This window comes from Bubalus kerabau, chromosome 20, assembly GCF_029407905.1.
Source record: "Bubalus kerabau isolate K-KA32 ecotype Philippines breed swamp buffalo chromosome 20, PCC_UOA_SB_1v2, whole genome shotgun sequence".
Taxonomy (NCBI): domain Eukaryota; kingdom Metazoa; phylum Chordata; class Mammalia; order Artiodactyla; family Bovidae; genus Bubalus; species Bubalus kerabau.
In genome coordinates this window covers 32,336,496-32,358,590 of record NC_073643.1, presented here as the reverse complement: position 1 = coordinate 32,358,590, position 22,095 = coordinate 32,336,496, and the positions used below count along the sequence as shown (strand labels likewise).

Sequence of the window (22,095 nt, the reverse complement as noted above, 5' to 3'; positions counted from 1 at the left end):
TTCTAATCCCAGAATTTATCTTTATATGCAAAGAGATTTCTTGATGAGAATATTATAGACGGTGCATGTTTTTGACATTAGCATTTTATTTGGATGACTAATCTTGCAGATGTGAAATTTAAATGAATTATTCATGAAATTGCTTTCCTCTGAAATTTTAGTTTGCTCTTAATGCTAGTTATTCAATATTTTGTTTTTTCTATATAAAATATGATGGAAAAAAAATCAGTGTGCTTCCTGGAGAGAAAAGGTAACCTCCCCTTTTCTGTGTTTTTTCCCCCTAATTCTCTAAGTGGAGACTTTCACTTTGAAATCCTGAGGGATGAGAGCTTCAGCCCTCTGTGATGATGAAAGCTTTTAGTTAAGATTGATTTTAATTCTGAGTTGGAAGCAGCTGGTGCTAAACCGAAGGCATATGCCGAACATACACTCTCAGCAGGTCAGAAGGGGAAAGAAACTTAGGCGGTGGCGACTTTTACTACCAGTGTGAACAACCAGCATTTTTATTGCATTTGAGAATGCGATCATGTCAGTAATTAGTACTGACTACACAACATTTTTTTTTTTTTTATTGTCTGTATCCACAGACACGGAATGATGGAATTACAGTTGATGTCAAGGAATGAGTTCCTTTTATGCCTTATCAAAACAGAACAAAAAGAAAAAAAATTCTTGTTACTGGCAGCACATCTCCACGGAGCGCCATGCTCACAGTCCGGGCTGTACCATCTCCACGCAGGCTTCTGGGTAGCGCACGTCGTGAGAACTACACGGGGCCCACATAGATGCCTTTGGAATTGTTAAGTCTCATTCTCGGGAGAGAAAAGCCAAACCGACTCTCAGAAACATCTGGAATATCCAGAGGGTCTACCACTAAGCAAAAGGTCCCCCAAAGATTCAGAATCCTGACAAACATGTTCTTCTTTGTACCCTTGGAAACGGAGATCAAGCTGGAATGTGGAAAGGAGAGGAAATCTTTAACTTTTTTTTCCCCCACGATAAAATTGCTAATGACGGACATCGCATTTTGGGTGAAGAATCCAAGGTGTCTTTACCACGTCTGACGGAACGCTGGGAACAGGTCGCAGCCGTCCAGAGGTGGCGGGGCTGGCGGTCACTCTTCCCGTTCATAAGCCTTGGTATTTCCTTTCACTGCTGGTACACTGCAGGCAGCGCTAACGTCTCACAAGGACAGACTAGGGACAATGGGGTGGATCCTCATTCCTGACGGCGCATCTGTCTGATGCGAGGGGCTGTTCTCCCTAAAGGTACGCTTTTCTTTGGAAAAAAAAAAAAGTAACAAAATTGTCTGTACATCTTGGCACCTTGTAAAGTTTTCTTTTTTTTTTTTTATACAAAAAGTTCAATAGCTTTGACACTCTCATGATTAATCACTACTTCACTGATAAACTTTGAAAGTGTGACCCTGGAATTTCATCATGCAAAGTATTTACTGCAGCAGGAGAAAACACTTTTTAAAACAACATTTTTTTTTTCTCTTTTCAAATGTATGAACTCATTTACGATAGCCAGGAGGGCAATGGTAGGATAAACACAAGGGATAGGAATGTATCAAAAAACAGATTAACACACACCCGTTCGCACACACACCAAAAAAACCTGTACAAGATGCTCTGATCAATGAGAACAGGGGAAAAAAAAAAAATCTGTCAACTATGTTACAATTTAAAAGCCTAAAAAAAAAAGTTTGGGAGTTTTTCCCTCCCACATGTCAGGAAATGTCATCCGATATTCTTAAAGCAAGAATAACTAAATAAAATACATGTGCAGCATATTCTGCAATTCCATTACATACAGTAGTTTTTTTCCAAAGCTTTTTTTCCCTTAAGTATTGTTAATATAAAGCAGTTGCACAAAAAGCAAAGGTGTTTTGACAAACAGGTGTATGCATTTATTCCTTTTTAGGAACAATATCTAAAAAAAGAACCACCCTCCGCCCTCCCCCAAAAAAGACAAAGAGTCACACAGACACATCGGGATATATGTACAACATAATAAACCCCATCCTAAAGAAGCAACTGGGATTACCCCCAAGGGATACAGAATCAGAATTGGAAAAATCAGAGTGAACTTTGCTTGCTGTAAAGCCTGAGATTCTTTTTTTTTTTTTTCAGTTGGTTCTTCTGCAAGGCTGTGATACCTGCAAAGATATGTAAAATCTAATTTTTTTTTTCTTTTTGCTACAGTCTTTAGACTAAGCATGCAAGACATACGACTAAGTGCAACTGAGTGAAATGTATTTTTTTTTTTTAATTTTAATCATTCCCTAAAGGTTTGAACTGAGGTATGCGTACTAACAGTTTCTCATGCTGTTAACTTTACTCATGTCTAGCTACACATGCTGAGAATGAACTAATCTACCAGATTTTTATCCTCTTTTGAATACCAAACTAACCAGCAACCACTCAGTTTAGAAGCACAGGGCCCCCTTCCCATGACCCTGTCTGGCTACTGCCTGCACATGACGCTGCCTGGAAAAGTTGGGGAAAAAAAAATGTAAGTCTCGAGTGACCACAGACTGCCCTTTATAGAGAAAGCAGTGTGAAGCTTCAAAAGTAACTGCCAAAGAAGTTTTTCTACCAAGCTTGTGAGTGGACAGGAATGTTACTTTTTTTTTTTTTTTTTTTTTAATGAAAAATGCTGAGGCAAGCCTAATCTGAAAGAAAGGAAGGACAAAAAGAAAACCTTTAAAAAAATAAAACAAAAACCTGGAGGATATATATGACAAGAGAAACTAAAATGAACGCAGTGATCATAGCACAGTCTTTAAACAAAAGTGGCATACAATCTTTCTTTGAAAAGAAATGTCTTCTAGAAATACTATTACATGGTCTAGTTCAATTGCGGAAGCTTTTTTGTTCTCTCTGAATTTTACCTTCATTTTACCATAACTGTCTCCTGGACTGGACACCCCCTAAGTTTCATATGCCATACACTGTTTTTGTTTTTTTTTTTTCCTTGGAGATGGTACACCCTTAATACTGCATTCTATTTCTCCCTTCAGTAGCCCCGTAATTTCTCTTTACAGGAATGAGTTTTGGTCTCTGTAGGAAAAAAACAAACAAAAAAATGATTTAAAAAAAAAAAAAAAAAAAGTAACTACTTTGGTTCCATTACCTACTTGGTCTCCTAAATGGCCTCTATGATGAAGGAGCAGTTGTCTCAAGTTAGCAATAGCCTATATCTCATCAATTGCCTCTAAATTATTTTGCCTCCTTTGATCAACAAGAAGAGGATATTTGGCTTCATCAGATAAAGCATAAAAACAGAGAACATAATTTAACTTTGTGGAATATCTTTGGTAATTTTAGGGGAAAAAAGGTACAAAGCATATAAATTAAGCTCTCCAAACGGCTCTCGAACTAAAACAAGAGCTACAGTCCTAGATAAATAAATGTCAGGAAAGGGGGTGCAAGTAAGCGTTCAGGGTTCCAAGGACTGAGGCTGTACTGACCCATGAGCGTCACGTCCTGCACGTCCTGTTTGTCTCCCCAAGAGCCCAAGGCTGGGCTGAGCTCCCATCTACCTGACGTCTCGCGCTGCTGGCTTCCAAGACAGGACTGGTGGGGTGATGCCGCCTCACAGACTGCATTGCTGCACCAGGTCCGCACAGTGGAAATTAACTCCTCAGCTTCTGCTGAGCCCAGTCCTCATTAACTCACAGAACAAGTTCAAATTGAAATCTGATTTGCATTCAAACAGATGAATGCCACCAAGCAGGTCTGAATGGACGTTTCCATTGGGGGCCCCCGGCACTTGCAGCAGATTTGTTCTGGGAAGCCAGCTTTGGGGCCATTTTGCAAACAAAGCAACTCATGCTGGTTTTAACAACTGCAAGAGCCTGAGGCCCATCTCAACCAGGTAATCCCAGGGAAGTCTTCTACAGCCATGCGGTCAGTGCTTTTTTTTTTTTGGTTTTGGGGGAAGAGGGGCTGCTGCCTATGTCTCCTTGTGCTGGTAAATGCTGTGGCATTTATTAAGAATGATGGTAGGTACAATATTTAAAATAAAAAAAAAAAAAAGGAAAATCTGAAACAACCCCCTTCCCACATTCCAATACTGCTTTGTGAAATGAATCTGCACGGTTCCTAGGGTGTCTCTATTTTTTTTTTTTTTTTTCTGTCATTCATTCTCTTTCTGGCAGGAACTTCACATCTGGGTGAGAGGACCTTCACATGTAGAGTGCAGCATTTGGGACCTTTTTGCAAAAGACCAAAACGGAATGTTTTCTGACTTTTGAGAAAACAGTGGTGATGTCTGAAGGGAAATGGAATGAGTGACAGAAAACTACGAACGAGAAATGACATTCAGCTTTGTATAATAAAAACACCTATTAACATTCATCACAAGGTACAGAAAACTTGAAGCCTCCAAGAGGCCGCGGGCCCAAATGGAGGCCTGAGGTCAGAACTTAAAATGGTATAGGAGAAGCCAAAAAAAAAAAAAAGGCAATACATTAAAAAGTTTGGGATAATTATTTTTAAACCCTCCCCCCAATACACACACAAAGGCCTTCCCCATCCCAACTGGAAGCAAAAAAAAAAAAAAAAATGGAGTAAAGGCAGTGATAATCAACATGCAGTACTGTGCAAATAGGTCGTCCATTGAATCCTTAGATTCTGGGCAGAGGCTTGGTCTGCAGCTCAGGCGCACATGCTCAGTTGGGTGTCCTCGTTGTGCAACGTCGGCAGGACTGCAGTTCAAAGTCTGCTGCTAAAAGTGAATCAGTTTAGCGAATTTACAACACTGATGTTGACTGTTAAGAGAGGAAAATCCCCAGTACCAAACAAGTCCATCCAATGCACAGAGTACAAATTCCTTTTTTCAACAAAAAGTAGAAAAATCAAAAATACTCCCAAATGGGATTCTTGATGGCACTAAGAGTTAACACATTGCAGAGTTGTCAAAATGTAGTGAAAAATCCTCCAGACTGTACAACCAATGGAGAACGATTTCACTGCCAACTTTTGACATGTTTTGTTTTGTGTGTGTGTTTTTTCCCCCCAATCTTCACACTCTTGGGGTTGGCCTGCCCAGATGTTCACTCCATGTCCTCATTGACAGGTTCATCTTCGTAATCTCTGTCGTGGTCAAAATCTGGACTGTGGTTGGCTGTTGTCACTAAGGAGAGTGGCCCTTCAGCTTCCTCGGGGTCCAGAGGCTCTTCTTTGACGTGTACAGGATGCCTGGAAAAGCAAGAGAAGGTTCACTGAGGGGACTTCCCAACTCAAGGTAAGTTGGGTGTTCTGGGTAGCACAGAAGCCACAGTCTAGGGCTGTGACGTTCTATACAGCAGCCACTAACCACGTGTGACTACGAAAATTGAGACAGTTTAAAATCGTGCTTCTCAGTTGCACTGGCTACATTTTACATGCTCCAGGGCCACCGCGTAGGCTACTGACTACCATACTGGATTGCACGGAGGGAGATTCCCATCATCCCGGAAGGGTCTCTGGATGGAAGCGTCCATGGGTGTGTCCTCCCGTGGTGTTCCTTACAGTGTGATGTGCACGCGCATTAACATGGGCTCTGGTTAAAATGCAGCCTGAGACTTTCCATCTCTGCACTGATGCTGCTAGTCCAAGGACACACTTTGGGGCAGCTAACAGGCCCCGGAGTGGCCTCCTGCATGGAGGAAAACAAACCTTGAAATAATCCCATGAACCAAGAACCGGTAACGCAAGGGTAGTTTGTGGGGACCAAAAACTGGAGGCTGGGCTAATCGCAGCTCTCTGTGTGTTCTGCTTTGCTAGTTAACATGCAGAACCTGTGAAAGAGCTCTCCGGAGACCGACCCCAAGCGAGGGTCTATCATTAATCAACTTCAAGCAAACACAGCAGAGAGACACCATGATACATGCTGGAAACTCCAAATTAATGCATATTTTTACAAACTGTCAATAAGGCAAGAAAAGCCCTGCCAGGAAACACAAACGGAGAGGAAAAGGTGCGCTCAACACAACAATATGATAAGAAAGCGGAGCCCCGGTCAGAATAATAACACTGTCAGCTGTAAACAAGACTAAACAAGAGGCCCGGCTGGTAGCGGCCACCGGGACGCGCTGGGCTCTGATGAGATCTGCCAACGTGCTCATTACAGCCCAGCGCACAGTTCACCCGAAGGGGCCGGCGAGGGACCACACGAAACCTCTCCGATAACAACTGAGAAATGTTGTTCGTAAATCATATTTACAACTGATCCTTTTGCAAATACAAATTACTTTCGGTTGTGGGGCTTTTGATATGTAAAAGAGCCATTCAAGTTATAAAACACGATCCCCAGTCAAGTTTTAAAAGAAAAAAAGAAAAAGATCCCATTGCAGGGACAGGCTACCAAGGGTGGATTTTTTCATTTGACTTTATCAAGTATTAGTAATAAGAGGTGGTGCTGGGGACTGCTGCCTCCCTAAATAATTGATGTTGTATGCAAACCCTGAAGGCCACTTGAAGCTTGAAAAACCAACAGAGGAGTGCTCCGGACTGCCCTTGCCACGGGGACCTCCAGGACTCTCAATTAGCGAAGCCTGGAGAGTAGTGTTTGGAAGTGGATGTCGGGATAAATAGCTTTTAAAAAACAGAGCCCGTGTTCCTACAAACTATGTGCAAAATGAAGTGCACCCAGGTTGTACTAAAGTATGTTTCACTAGTTTGGCTCCGTCTATTCTTAGTTTGTTACTGGTCCTATTTATTTGTTTTCAGCGTCAAGATCCGGACCAGATGCATAATTTGCAGAGTCCAGTGTGAAGTGAAAATGCATTTGAAAAATTCATTGAGACTTTCCAGATGGTAACAGCTGAGCGTTAAAACTTTCAAGCGTGGGATCTTTGTGAGACTGTGTTCATCGCATGCCTGGGAAGTCAGCCCCAGCAGGCCCCTCCCCTGTATTCTTTTGGGAAGAATTGGGTGTGTGGATTTTTATTCCTTTTTTAAAAAAAAAAAATCACCCATAAACCCTAGTTAAGGGAGGATATTTTGTTTTGTCTATCCTCTCCCATTTGGGGTCATGTTTTCATATATTGCAAACATAGCAGGCATGTTATTTTGCTACCTTTAGTTTTACTTTTTATGACCATACGAGCACTGTGCTGACTGACACGTTACCCCTTAACACTGGGCGTTTGGGACTGTCTTTTTCTCGCCTCTGTACCCTTCAACCCTGCTGTGCTCTTTGTTGTAATACAGTGACCACTTCTATCCATACTTGATTTACTGGCTTAGGATAAATGTCTGAGAATGAAATTGTTGGAGCAGAGGCTAAAACATCTTATGGTTCTTGTGATTTATTGCAATGTTAATTTCCAGAGAAGCTCTATCAATTTAGACTCAACCTCATCAGCCCCAAGTGTTGCTTTTCAAATACGGTGTGTTGCTGAGCAGGTATAAGGAAAGTTCCAGTTACCTTCAGCTGTGTTTCTCGGGTGACTGACAATGGTGAATGTCACTTTATGTTTGGGCTTCATATTAGCACTGTTGGAACTGTTACTTCACCCCCTCCTGTCCTCTGGTAGCATGGTTCTAGTAACAGTTTGGACAAGAGTGTTTTAGGGCTGTGTGTTGCCTGAACTGTGAGTCAGCTGTGTTTCCCATTTTCATTTTTCTTCACACTACCAGATATATTCATCATCTTTTCAGGTTTATAAAGCCGAATCTGATGACAGAAATGATACAAGGCTATGGGTGGGAGAGGGGGGAGACCCTAGAACAACTGGAGAGTCTTAATGAAGTTCTTGCTTTATAATTTGAGACTTTGACAAATGTTAGGCTAGGCAAAAGAAAAAATCAGGTATGTATCACTTCCCCCAACCCCAACAAGGTAGGTTCACATGGGAGAGTATTTGGTTCCCCCTGCAATCTGCAGGCAAACTTCAGTGAGATTATTTTCCATCCCAAAGACACAGGTGATGACCCTGTGCACCCTAATTCAAACCCAGCACCTACTATTGAGTGGAGCCCCAGCAAAGGTGAACTGATCAGATCTACGGTGTGACAAGCTGCCAACACAACCAGGTGAGATGGTAAGGCTTCTTGGAACTCCAGGGAAATGAGATCCAACTCATGACATTCCGTGAAACCAGCAGACCCCCCAATGAGTGCAGGAACATGGGCAAGTAGGGCTTTAGAGAATGGGAAAGGATGGCTTTCCACGCAAGATCCATTTCAGGTAAGCTGCAGCCTCCTTCAGACCCTGTGCTTCACAGTCACCCCCCTGCATCCTGGGAAATGGAGCCGCGCGTGGTGCCTTCCACGCTCACTGGTCACCTCCTCCCTTGACTTCTGCTTCCGAAAGGGCTTCCAGGGAATAACTGTGCCAAACCCCACATTTTCCTTCTTAGATCTAACTAACTGCTTTCTTTAGCCACTGTGGGAACAGCAGAGTTTTGAAAGCGAGCTGACTGCTGTCTAAAGGCACTATGTTCAGAGGGTGTGGAGACAGCATGGAGTACATGCTTTGTACGATAGCTCCTTTAGCTCCTCCCAGGACGAACGGATAATACTCCAAAGCCATACTTACGGGCTACTTGGTAGTGTTCCAGGAGAGAAAAAAATGTAGAGGTATTTGAGTGTCATGGGGAAGGTAAGAAGGAATTCTATGTCAACACTAGGTATCGGGTGGGCCGTTACCAACAGGGTCCTTTAAGCCTTGCTGTGAAATTTACGATTTGAGTTATTCCAATAGAACAGAAAGGTTAGGAGACAGTCTGCGTCATAGCAGGTAATGCATGTTAGATAAGAATTAAAACTCCATCATTATAGAATTTGCTTAATGGAAATGTGAGATGAAAAAGGGTAACCATCTCCAGCACCAAGAGTAGGCATAGGAAATGGGCTGATGACATATAATTCTTTTTAGCAAAATAATTTATTGTATTGTACACCTGTGAGATCTGAGCAACAAACAGTATGCTTTTTGACATCTTTATACAGGTTAAAAAAAAAAACAAACCATCAGTAATTGTTAAAAATTAAACTGACAGCTGTAAAACAAGACTTCTGTTATATTGGGGTTAACTCAAAGTTTCCATAAGTTAACTTTATAGTAACTATCTTATACAGCAAAATTAGCATCACTCAAAACTGCTGTGTGAGTTTTTATCCAAATATCTTTCCTTTATTTTTTTTTAGTCATTTTTTTTCTTTTACTGTAAACACAGGAACGAAACCTTGGGAGTTCTGTGGATACTATGAAAAACTCTCTCTTCCACTCAGCAGCTTCAGACGCTTTTGCTCCACAGTAAGTATTTCCTGAAGTAGCATACATAACAATTTATATTTGCTCTGAACTTCCTTGATATCTTAGTAAATACTCCTGTCATGACAATGATTTAAAGATGAATGCGGGTGTGATAATAAAGTCAGAAACACCAGGTTGCTGGAGGAAGCATGATATACGGCAGTGGCAGCGTGAGAGAGAAACACGTTCTTAAAATGTTGTGGAGTAAATGCTAAGGGACTGTTGTTATGAATTTACAAAGACTATTTTCATCTTTAAAGATCCTTTTCAAAGCACTTTGGGCATGAAATTCAAATGCTAAATAATCAAATTTCAGATTCCTCCAAAGCCACCAATTACCCACACTGGCAGACAGCATTTTGCCTTTGTTGTTAGATGCCAATTCATTCTGTTGCTAATTGCCACAGGTCATATTTTCCACTCTGATCACTCAAATGCTCTTAAACTAAGATGTCGGTCAGTAATTCAGAAGCATTGTGTAGACAAGAGGTCTATTTCTACGAACTGACAGCATGGTAAACACTGCATTGGTTTACTCCTTTAAAGCGGGCGTTGGTTTTACAGACACTCGCTAAAAGGGAGAAGCTGTCATTCTAGAGCATCCCTGGTGAATCCTACGTGGGAAAATGGGGTTTCTTTTTGAAACTCTTCTTGCGAGAGAGGGAGTGCCATCACCCTGCCTGCCTCCCATCGCCCACCCCCGGGGGCATCACACACACGCAGGACAGACAGCCCTCAGCCAGCGCTCTGCACGGTTCTGGGCGTGCTCATTATACTCCCGTCTGTTGCTATAATGCCCCTATTAATTTTCCTTTTGATATTTTAAGAGCAATCTATAAATCATGCCGTCTTTCCTTCGTGCCATCATTAATGCTTGGTAATAGCGCTTCAGCATGGCGTGCGCGGCTCACCAATATCCCACAACCAAGTAAACAAGCATCCTTTCCCGCCCTGCTGGGTTCAGCGCGCCGGCACGTCGGACAGTGAACTGTGTCACAGGATGCATACCGCTTCTAGGAGGAAAAGGTAAGGTGGCTGAAATAACGGCCTGAGCTGACGGAGCAAGGGCAAAAAGCACTCCCCTTTGTGGCTCTGGGCATTTGTGGGGCTGCAGGAAGCCTACTGCTTTTATGGGTCGGATATAAGTAAGTGGTCCTTTTAGCTGCGAACCGAGTTGAACAATCCTGGAAGCACCCACTTCTCCCCGGGTTCTAGGAAGTGAGAAATGACAGAAAAGGTGTTGACAGCAGTCAGAGCAAGGCTCGTGTGACAGAAAACCAGGGGGATCTGACGGCGGAGGTGCTGCAGGTGGCCAGTACTCACACAGCTTGCAGAGGGGATCTGCCCGGACTGCTGTCGCTCTCGTTGCTGTTGGTGTGCTCCATCGCCCCGTTCAGCTCTTCCCGGATCGCGCTGGCCAGGTTGCCCAGAGTGGGGTTCCCCATGGAAGCGGTAGTGTATAGAGGTATACTGTTCTCAGCCATCGAAGCCTGCCATCAACCCAAAGAAAATGCATGAAGACACAGGGTGTACAGACAGGGAGGCTATCAATTACAGGTGGATTCGATGGGCTTCAGTTTACATTCATGCTGGTGTACTTGGCAAAGACAAGCTTCTAACAGGTCTAGAAGGGCTGTGCTTTAAGAGTCAAGCGGATGATGACACGTGTCCCAAGCGGGGTTCCAAAGAGCTATAGCTGGAGGGACTGAGACGCCTGTGGAGTGGGGGCACAAGCTTTAGACAAGGCTATCTCATAACGAGCTTTCTGTCTGAAGCCTTTTTTCAAGAGGAACTGAATATTTCCAGATCACAGGGAAATGTAATGGAATTTTCATTTCTTTATCCACTTCGATGACTCCACTATTGGATATTAAAGATTTGATCAGATTATTCTGGCTGCAGAGCCCAAACTTATGAGAACTTCCATAAACATTTATGTCTCAGATCCTATAGAAAAGGAAGAGATTATAGAATTGGAATCAATTTTTATCTCCCCTCCCCATCATTTCTGTTTTAATGATTTTTGAATCTTTTTAGTGTAGTCTGAGATAACTGGTTGAAGGTAACTCTATGCAATCTTTCAGGTTCCAACCAATCATCTGGAATTTGAAGACCAAAGAAAAAAGAAATCTCTGGCAAAAGGAAGCTGTAAATCGTATTTCTTTGGGGGTACGTAAGTACATCCATATCGAAGGTGACAAAGTCACTCTAAGTTGAGTGTCAGCAAAAAAGTGTGGAAATGGAGAGAAAAAGAAAGATATCCTGAACCCTATGGTTGGATATACTGCTCATTTCCTATCTTACTGCACTTGAATAAAACGACCACCCAGTCTGAGATGCAGACAACAGTCAGACCTCTCACTGGGCTAAAGTGTCCATACTGTTTCATTTGGCTCATGATTCTGACCTAGTAACTTTGCATTTTATTAAAGAGGACAGACTTTCAAAACCTGGCAGCTGTGATTAGACCAAGATTTATCAAACTCATTCCCTTGCAGACTACACTCGGCCTGGTTTTCCATCCTAATGAGGTAAAAATACAATCACAAGACAATCTGGTGCAGTGACTCCAACTGGCCAGTGATACAAGAGTCCAAACGATTCTAGAAACCCTGGCTCTAGAGACCAAGTAAAAGCCAAAAGTGAAGAGAGAACAGGTGCAGAGCTGGGCTGCAGGGAATCTGCATGTTAGACAATCACGGTCTCACTTGCTGTACAATGTCCAAAGCCAGAAACGCCTTCGAGATCCAGGGCCGGATGACCTGCCCACACCTAACACGGCACTGGCTAAGGGGTGACTTCAAAGCCAGGCCCACTGCAAGCCCACGGCTTTTCCTTCCCTCCACTTCTGAATTTATGTAACTGCCTTCTTCTAAAAAGTGGAGGGGGGAAATCCCATTTTCATTTCCAAATGTGGTGAACTCATCTTGATGAACAGCACATCTGAACATTCCTCACTCTCCTACAGTTTGTCAAATAATTTGCATCATGTACTTTTTTCAACAGATCTCTTGTAATTGCAATAAAACATTTTTTCTTTTTTTGGCAGAGTGAAAAGTCAGACCCGTTGCCTGATCCGCCCCCCACCAAACTGCAGCCGGACACACACACTGGCTGCCTTTACTTTAGACGACACAGTGGCCCTGTTTCTCCCTGACACGGAAGTTCTGCTGGGACCATTAGTGAGTCTCTTTCACTTTCACAGTCAGAAGTTGGCAAGAGTGGGGCCAAGCTCTAGCTTGCTGTTTTTTTCTTGCAGCTTCTCCAGTCAAAGATGGAGAAGTACATACAACACTGAAGTGCTCCAAAGAATGTATGCTTTGGGATGAGCTGGCCATCCTACGGACAGGGCCACCTTTTCAGGATGATTCATTCTCTGTGGCTCTCAGTGTGTTCTGGGTCAAGGCCATTTCCGATGGGAACTGGATCATAAAACACGGGCTGACACTGGTGAAAGGCATCCAAAGGTAAGCACTTACACCGATCCCTTGATTCTCAGACAAAAAAAGACATAAATGAAGAAAACCAGTGTGCTCCTCTTTTAAAAAAATGATGACGTGGGCTGCAGTGAGAAACCCGGTCGCTCCTACACAAGACAGCTTCTTGGACATTCTCTGCGTGAGTGACCAAAGCCACCTACCCAAGCTTAGAAAACTTTCCACCAACGGCTTAGGTCTAACCTAGTGGCTCTTTTTGTACTTGATGTCCCTTGTGGAGCAAGGGGTTACAGATTTTATAAAGGACTGGTCCAATGCAGAGTACGTGGTTTCACATCATACTGGCCCCTCTACCCCCCCAAACCGAAGGTGCTTAAGTCCTGTCCCTCCTGGAGCCTTAACTGCTCTGAGATCCCAGCGGGGAGAGGCAGTCTATAAATATGAAGCTTTACGGTTACCCTTAGTTACTCCACTTTTTCAGAGCATAATGCAATCTGTCCCGAGTCCAATGTTTTATTTCTGTAGTGGATTCTGCTGTCCTATTTTATATATTGTATATCACGCGTTATGTTGCTCTAGTAATCTTTTGAAGATGTTGTTCCACTATTATTTTTACTTGCCTTGAAAAAATGGAAGTGGGCAGGAAGGGAAGGCCTGCCGGTAGACTCTTTATTTAAGGTGCACGGTGGCAAGTTGTCTGAGGGGATTGTCTACTGACCAAGGACCCAAACTCCTGGAGGAGAGGGAGAAGATCCATTCCTCAAATCATGACTTGAGACCCAGGTATTCACCTCACCTCAGGATAGATACAAAAGGATTCTTGGAAAAATGGTGGGCGAGTTTGGGGCTATCACTGAAAGAAAGAAAGGGTGCAGGGCCAAAGGTAAATGTTGTAGAAGTGAAGCGTGAGCAGTTCTGTAAAAAGAAAGCACCCTAGTGGAAATTAGTCACCAAGTTAAGAGGATCCAGAGGCTGGAGGATCACTGCTGCTGGTGGGCTGTGTTGTTTTTTTTTGCCTGGTAGCCTCATGAATGTCAAATGTGCTTGTAATCTGAATACCATTCCAGATAGAGAAGCCTTTAAATTCACACTTCATAAGACTCCAGGGAAAATAAGCTACTAATGAATGGTATTTACAGTGGCGGCATCTAAGCGTGCCTTCATTTGCTTTTCTAAAGTTACTGTGTAAACTACAAGTAATTAAAAGAAACACAGAAAGTAGTTCCTCCTATTAAATTTGGTTTGGGCTGTGTGTGTGTGTGTGTGTGTGTGTATATATATATATAAATATATATATATATATAAATATAATTACTGAAAAGCTAAGCTGAGTGAGTTTGCCTCTGAACTCTGTGCTAAGGCTGTGGATGCTCCCTCCTCGGAAGCCTGAAGCCTTCGCTGCGTAAACTGGGAAAACGGTTCTCTAGAATGCCGGGCAGGTGCTCAGTGAGAACAGGAAGATTCTTCTATCGCCTCTTCAGCCAACTCTGTTCCTCTTAATGCCGAGTGTCTCCCTTGTGTTTTCATCACTATCATCCCCTTAAGGAGCCTTTTTAAGACGACATCTGCTTCTCTGTGCCCTTCTCTCGGGAAATTTTAATTTTGGCCCATCGAATGGGCACAAGACTTCGTCACATCTGTGTCAAGAACACAGGCTGCGAAGGTCCACAGGACCCTGTCCGCCTATGAACTCGGGAGGACGGCCCTGCCCAGGTAAGTTCAGTAAAGTGTACTCCAGTCCTCTGATTTGGCAGTGACTTGACTGTTTGGTGACTGAGATGTGCAATAATCAGAAGGCTTGACAGATGCCAGGGCTGCCCTGGTAACTCACATCGGGGAGGTTACCTCCCTCCTGCTCAAACCCCGTGTCTTCACCCCCCACCACTGGTAACACCGGTTACGTAAGGATGGCTTGGTTTGTCAGTAGGAGACAAACATCCTGCAAGCTTATTATGTAACCTTGAGCAATCTGCTGGAAACCTAGAGTCTAACTCTATCGCTTGAACAAAAACAGTTTACTTTTACCAAGCGAACCAGACCCAGCCTCCTCCCTCCCCAGTTGAAAAGATGCTAAAATAGACTTTAAAAGAAGGAGAAGAAATAAAAAAGCTCTGCTTTCTCTTTAAACCCGTGAACAATAGAAGGCCATGTGATGCAGTAGCCTATCATCCAGCACATTAATAGCTGTGCTAGAGTAATTACACTTGTGGTATTTTTGCCTCAAGTGAAATTCTGAAATAAGAGGATGGAAATTATGATACTGCTGATAAATATTAATAAGTGAACTTTTAATTTTTTTGCCACAATATTCAAAATGCTAAGCATCCTGCTAATGCTGAAGCAGCCCGATGTGTTTGCCTCCAGGGAGTACGATGCTTTGTGCACTTAAGAAAAAAGTTTAACGGAATTAAAATTTAATATCTAATTAGAGCGAGGCTAATATATTTTGAAATGAGTGGGGGAGACATGTCCCTCCGCCACAGAGTCGGGGCGGCCGCTCGTCTTACCTGTAAAGCTGCATTGAGAGGTGTACAGTAGGCGTGGCTGGTCTGCATGTTTTTAATAAGGGAAGGGTTACTGTGTGAGAGAAAGATAAAAACTCAAAGTTAAACACAATCACCCCCCGAGTTCTTTGCTAAGTCTTAAGCTTTCTGGTATCCTTCCAAATCAGAAATGTCTCCCAGTCCCCAACCCAAAGGAAAGTCGGGTTTCTCCCTAGCCCCTGGCTTCACCGGGGGCTGGTCTGTGTGAACACCTCTGAGTTGGACAGACATTGCTTTTCAAGCAAACTGGGGGTAAAACTGCGGACTATGTAATAATTAGGTTGGGCACTTCCTCCGCGGATGAATCTTTGTCAACTTGGAGCAGCTGCCCTGACTCCAGCCGGAAGGCTGATGCTCTGGGATGTCAGCGGGCGGGAGGAATCCTGGCTCTTAAGCTCCTTCAGGATTTGAGATCTAGAACAAATGCTAGAGGAATGGCAGGGTAGCTCTGAAGAAAAAGTCTTCAAAGCTCATTTACTGCCAAAAGGAGAGAGGGGGGTACTCCAGGGAGGGTTGGTCAGCCAAGGCTGGTTCGTCTCTCTGGCACAGCCAAATTTGTGAGCATACAAGAATAATTTGACGCCGTGTCCATTTACTGACCAAATGATGACAAGATACTGTTTTAAGAACATCTCTAGACAGGAAGGATAAAAATACTTAAAAATTACACATGAGGATATGGTCAGAAAGGGGGGGTGGTTTTGGGGAGGAAATTACCTACATTGATCAATGATCCTTAAAGGAAGTAGATGGATTGTTAACCAGTTTCCTTCCTATGCTTGGAGCACTTTTATCATTCATTTTACTACATTTATACTGTTATACTGAGTGAGCCAATAAAAAGAAATTTACCCCAGTAAACACACATTTTAACTCTAGAGTTTCCTTTTCACTTGGAGGAATTAGGGGTCACACAAAAGCACTGAGTTATAGGGGTCCCCGTAAAGCTGCTGAATCAAAAGACAACCCATATTTGCATTAAAGACGTCAAAAAAGCATTATTCAGGGCGCTGGTGTTCCAAAGGGAAACGAGAGAAATACATGTACAAATCACACGATTTAGTTCCGTTGCAGAAAGCCGTGGCACTGCTACGTGGTGAAATGCAAAACTATTATGGGATGAGTCAACCATGCAAAGCCAAAGCAACAGCAGAAACAAAAAACAAAAGCAAGTAAAGGCTCTTACTGTGCGACAAGCTCGTCAAAGTTTTCATCGGGGCAGTATTTGCGAGGACGGCCTCGTTGAATATGGCGGCCACGTTTAAACTCTTCATCATCAACTGTCCAAAAGGACCCAAACTCATCCTCTACTCTGATAAAGCACTTACGCAGTGAGAGGTTGGTGCGAATGGCACCCTGGGGTAGGAGCAGCGGCAAAGGAGATGAAGTGGCAACAAAAGGAGAGAGGCAGGGTTGGGGGCGGAACGGACATCCAATACAGGGAACAGGAGAAAGAAAATAAAATGCAATAAGCATAAGCCAATGGTTTGTGAGGGTTAATATGCATCGCCACCTAAAAGCTACTAGCATGTGATGCAACAGAGACCAGCAAGCAGGGCAGGGGACTGGCAGGCATACAAAACAGGAGGGATGAAATGCTTTTTTGCTTCCCTTCACTGAGACAACGTGAAACCAGGTGTTTGGTCTAACACCGTCTAGCAGCCAAAGCCTCTACGTGACACTGGTTAGCGCAATCCAAGCTAGGCTAAGAAGTTCAAACATGGCGGACGTACCCACTGATCTTTTGTGGCCTTCGTTTTTGGAATTCTACTTCATCCACTGTCCATACTGCCCCTTTAACGTTTTCTACTCGCACAAAACACTTGTGAAGACTAAGATTATGACGCACTGCATTCTGCAGCAAGTATAAAAGAGAGAACATTTTCTATAAGAAAAAGACTCCAAAAACAGCAGTAAATTCAGCCTAACAGCCCACAGTTGTAAACCCATCCCCAAGAGCTGCAGCTCCCACCCCTAGGAGGACCCTCCTGTGCTGAAGGGTGCCTCTTCCAAAAAGAAAAATCAAAATCCAAAATGATGAGTTAACTGTACTTTGGCATTTTCGCCTCATCTCTGGTAATAGTTAACCAGAAGTATTTTTTAATATGTGTATTAGTAGCCCTCAAACAGGTTTCACAGCCAAAATATAAAAGTAATGTTAATATGACTTCAAAATCAGGAAACAAGCATAAAACAGTCCCTTTTAAATCCACTCGTCTCTCATACTAAAATATTAGCTCCCAAATATGTTTCACAGCCAAAATAGAAAAGTAATGTTCATATGACTTTAAAATCAGGAAACAAGCTTAAAAACTGTCACCTTTAAACTCATTCTCTTTCATACAAAAATGGTTTAAGTCATTTTGCTGCTGCTTTTTTATTCTTTCAAGTTTTGGCTTTAACACCTTTGACCCATTTTCTCAGATTTTTTTCAGAAGAAATGGACACTGGCTGTTTACCACTGAGAGCACTGCCTCCTGCATCTGACAGGAGCAGAGGATGACATGACCCTTACTGGATGAGCATCCATTATCAAGCTATGCCTTACCTTCCCAAATATATAAAAGCTGGCCCTTACCAGGGGTAAGTGCTTTAATTAACAGAGAAAATGCCAAAGGGAACCATGAGTAGAACTCTCAATGGCAAAACGAAACTCTCAATGGCAAAACGAGAATGCTTTATTATTTGATGGCTTCTATTTACATATAACTTTCTTAGGGTAAAAAGTAAATTCTGGTCGCTCCTGAACTGAAACCCTTGACATCTGTAACCTACCAAAGGAGGAGCTCAACTGAAGGGTGAAAAGTTTTTAACATCTCACCTTTCCTGCGTTTCAGGAAATTCCACAACCCTTACCAGGTAAAGTACCAAGCACAGCTTCACCTCTTCAGTTCTCCTGGTTGAACTTATTGACACTCAAAACTGGACAGGAGGATGTTTCACAGAAACCCATGTCATTTACTCCCAACTTTCTTCTTACAGGGAATAAGGTGACAATGGGGGCATAAGAAGACGATACTGATGCCACACCTCACATCCTCGTAAGCCCTTCACTTTATTTCAGCAACACTGCTACTGCTCAAACATTCTGTACTCCTCCCCTTCACCACTTCCTCTCTCCCTGACCCTTTCCAGGGGCAGATCTTGATCTGTTCTTTGAGAGGTGTTTCCATTTTTGGATAATCACCACTGGTGACTCTGTGAGGAGTCATGCTAAAGAAGGGTGATTTTTCTGGTCTGATTTAGAAGGTAATGAGATAAATTTTACCACATGGCATGATGAACTGCTCACAGAAAGAAGCCATAGGATAAATACTCAAGGAATTTTTGAGCAATGTCAGCATAATTGGGGTGGGTTCAAGACTTCCAAGTGACTACGAAAGGATACCCCTGATTCAACCAGGTTTGATAGGTTTCTATCAAACAACAATCTCTGGAAAATATTTGGCATTATACTTGGTAGGACATATTTCTCCACGTATATATGAGTCTTTAAAAAGCATTTTCTTTTTTATATTGCACAAAGGCAGAGATAACAGTAGACCCTTAGCATTCTTTATCTCCTAAAACAACACTGAAGTGCTTGAAATAAACCCAAGTTTCTGACCAAAAAAAAAAAATCCAGAGTACATGTACCCAGAGGACACCTAACTGGGAGCAGAAAGCAGCATTTCTCCTCAACCTATCATGTCTACTGTTTTACAGTAAGTATCAAGATGTACAAAACTGAAAAAGCCATGTCTGAAAAACAGGACTGTTCTAGAACTGTCTAAATTGTACAGCCACATAAATTAAGATGTAAGGTCAAAACTTAAGTTTCTGGTTTTGAAGACTGTACATCAAAGCACAAGCAACTGGAAATAGATAATTTCCCTGAAAAGGTGAGTGAGCTCTTCTCAGTCATCACTTTTACCTGGAATTTTAACTTTTGTGTAAGATCGCAGCACAAATAGGACATGGAGAGAAAAGTGTATGTATTTATGAATCATTAAATACTTCACCTAGGACTGTTTATATGAATGGCATTTTTGCTGGCACTTTACAGAAATGAAAAAGTTAAATCTGAAGATTTGAGCCTAAATATCACATTCAACACTGGTAATTATTTTAAAATCTGATCATTTGCTATTTATAAAAGGTAATTAGAAGAAAATGTCTGCTTAAATTCTGAAAAGCATTCATAGCTGAAGATTATTTTATATTTTCTCTTCCTAGGGGCAGGCTGAGGAAGAGAAAGGAATATTTTGAACCAGGTTCCTTCAGTGCCCATGTGTCTTAAAAGAAAAAAGGTACATTGGGTCATTATTCATAACTCTGTAAGTGTGAAGAATTTAATTCTACGGTTATATTCATTTTGTTTTAAAAATGCTAATTTATGACAAATGTAGTAGAGGAAATGTATTTTCCATGTTTGATTTCCTCCCATATAAAGTGAATAAGTAGCAAGGAAAACTTCTAGTTCAAGCAAAGCATGTTTTATTTACACCCTATAACAAACCCCTATCATCTTTATAATAAAAACATGTAAAATATTGGCATTTTAAATATTTCTAAATGTCTTAGAATTGGGGGATTATAAGAATTCTAGACATTAAATATGCAAAAATAATTAATCTCCAATAGTACCTGCCCCTTTTTCTAGAAGAAAATATTATTAAAACAGAAATTATAGTGAGGAAATCCAAAAATTGCTGAAAGCTTAATCTAATACAATGCAATCAATACTAACATAATCTATACACTCTAACATAATCCATACACTAACTGTGGAACTTGGATTGAGGACTGTTGTATATGGTCACAAGCCATGCTGGGGGCATCCCACTTGGAGCTATGGATGACTTGTCTAGAGCAAATGGTATCAGTCAAGTCATATATTTCATAATTACTTTTCTTCCCCACAGTTAAATGAATATCTGACAGTCTCGTCACTTAAAAAAAAAACACAACTTTTATATATACATATATATATACAGTTCTCCTGTAGTAACTTCCATATACTGTGCTAGTGTTTGGAGTGTACAGCCTTCTCCACTTATCTCACATTTACCTGATCCTTCTTCCACATTACTTATGGCTAAAGAAAAAAGTTACCTATGCAGTCTCTGCAGAAATAAATACTGATGGTGGCTACAGACCTCAAGGCATGAGGTTGTGTACACAAGACAACCTCCTTCACATTCCAACCAGAGACAGACAGACAACTTTGGTCCATCTGATGCAAAAGTAAGGGAGTCTTCCATCCTAGCATTTTTAACGCCACAGTAATTATTTTCTCAATCCAATATTCCTACAAATTAAGACTCTCTGAATGTATCAAAATAATATTATTGTAACTTACAAGACGTTACCAACAACAAACTCTCCCCTGTAAACGGCAAGATCCAAGACTAAACAGACCTGCAACAAAGCTTACCTTCCACGTGGCAGCATTACGTCGGAAGTAAGCAAACATTCGTGTGAACCAGTTATAGATTTCGTTTAGTGTTAGCTGCTTTTCTGGAGATTCGAGAATGGCCTGTGAAGCGCAAGTAACAGAAAAAGATAATTTATGACCAAATCAGCACAACTGTCATTATACAATTTTTGGAAAGTAGAAACTAATTGTGATGCTGAGCTAAAGCCTGAGAAAGGTTTCACGAAATGATCTAAGATGAATGGTTCTTCTATTTACCAGTTCAATAGCAAAATTCAAAATGGAATTATCTAATTGTTTTGAGTTTTTATTTCTGTTTCCGTACAGAAATATTAATTTATTAGTCATTCATAAAGCTGAATCAAACAGAAATGCAAAACATTTCACTAGCTGATTAAAGCTCAGTAATTATTTAGAGCTCAGATTAATTCTAGGGATCAGAGATTACTGTAGCTTGTGATAATTGACTTGCCATCTTTAAACAGGCTCATTTTCACTGTTGTGTGAAATGAATTTCCTAATAATCACATCGTATTGTAATACTTAATCAAAAGCAATTATGTTATATATTGCAGTTTTAAAAAACCTTATAGAAAAGGTTTTAGCATGCTTGCATACTAAACGGTTTTAAATCTACTTCATCAATATATCGCTGTACACATATACCTTCTGATGCAATTTCACAAACTGCATTGTTTACTTACCTGCCTAATTAAAGATGCATATGTAAATGGTGGTCTAACTTCTGCGTTCTTATAAAATTCTTGGTTCTGCGCAATATCTGCTAAATAAGAATCATTGTCCTATTAATTATCACTTTTTACAAACAGGCTGGTCGACAAGCACTGCTGATTACAACTCTATGTGAGGCAAAAATAGAGGATCTACCTGAAGAGATGGGCACGTTGTATTTGTCTGAGTACCGCCTGCGGATGGGGCCCACCGTGTGCATGCTGGTGGTGGTGATGACGGAGGGGCCTTGGGTGACGGGAGTGATGGGGGCAGTGGGGGTCGTAGGAGTATGAGGTAAGCTCTGTGGAGAAGCCTCTGACGCAGACTTGGAGAGGGTGACACTGGACACCAGATTCAGCTGTGAGGAAAGGGAGAATGCTTAGAAGAGCCACCGAGAGCGCACCGAGGTCCAGCGGGAATGACACGGGGAGGCCTGGCCAGCTTTAGGCCTCTAAGTAGATGTTTATCACCAGCTGAAACAGGAGGGACTTCCCATGTGAAAGCTGTTTATTAAAATTTCTAGCATCCTTTCCTATGATTCTTTTTTTTTTTTTCCTATGATTCTTTTTATTGTAGTTGACTTATAGGTACACAGCTAAATGATTCAGATCCACACACATATCCTTTTTCAGATTCTTTCCACATATAGGTTATTAAATATCTCTTGCAATGTTCTCCTTTCCTATTGCTGAGACAGGTTTTTTTTTTTTTTTTT

At 41.8% G+C, this 22,095-nt stretch overlaps 1 protein-coding gene across 23 annotated transcripts in view; it reads right to left on the bottom strand.

The window, feature by feature from the left end:
• Positions 1-2,036: 2,036 nt before the first annotated feature.
• Positions 2,037-22,095, bottom strand: part of FOXP1 (forkhead box P1) — a 714,382-nt gene continuing 694,323 nt past the window's right edge. For 14 of the 23 annotated variants that reach the window (XM_055557294.1, XM_055557289.1, XM_055557295.1 and 11 more), the window contains 7 exons: positions 21,537-21,738; positions 21,353-21,432; positions 20,649-20,750; positions 16,419-16,588; positions 15,197-15,266; positions 10,576-10,742; positions 2,037-5,207 (listed from right to left, as the gene is read on the bottom strand). In XM_055557294.1, the coding sequence (XP_055413269.1) occupies positions 5,063-5,207; positions 10,576-10,742; positions 15,197-15,266; positions 16,419-16,588; positions 20,649-20,750; positions 21,353-21,432; positions 21,537-21,738 (936 nt within the window). In that variant the 3' untranslated portion in view covers positions 2,037-5,062. Of the gene's footprint in view, positions 10,266-10,575; positions 10,743-10,767; positions 11,200-14,091; positions 15,074-15,196; positions 15,267-16,418; positions 16,589-16,965; positions 17,088-20,648; positions 20,751-21,352; positions 21,433-21,536; positions 21,739-22,095 lie in introns of those variants that run through there. The other 9 variants (XM_055557303.1, XM_055557300.1, XM_055557304.1 and 6 more) reach the window with 9 other exon arrangements.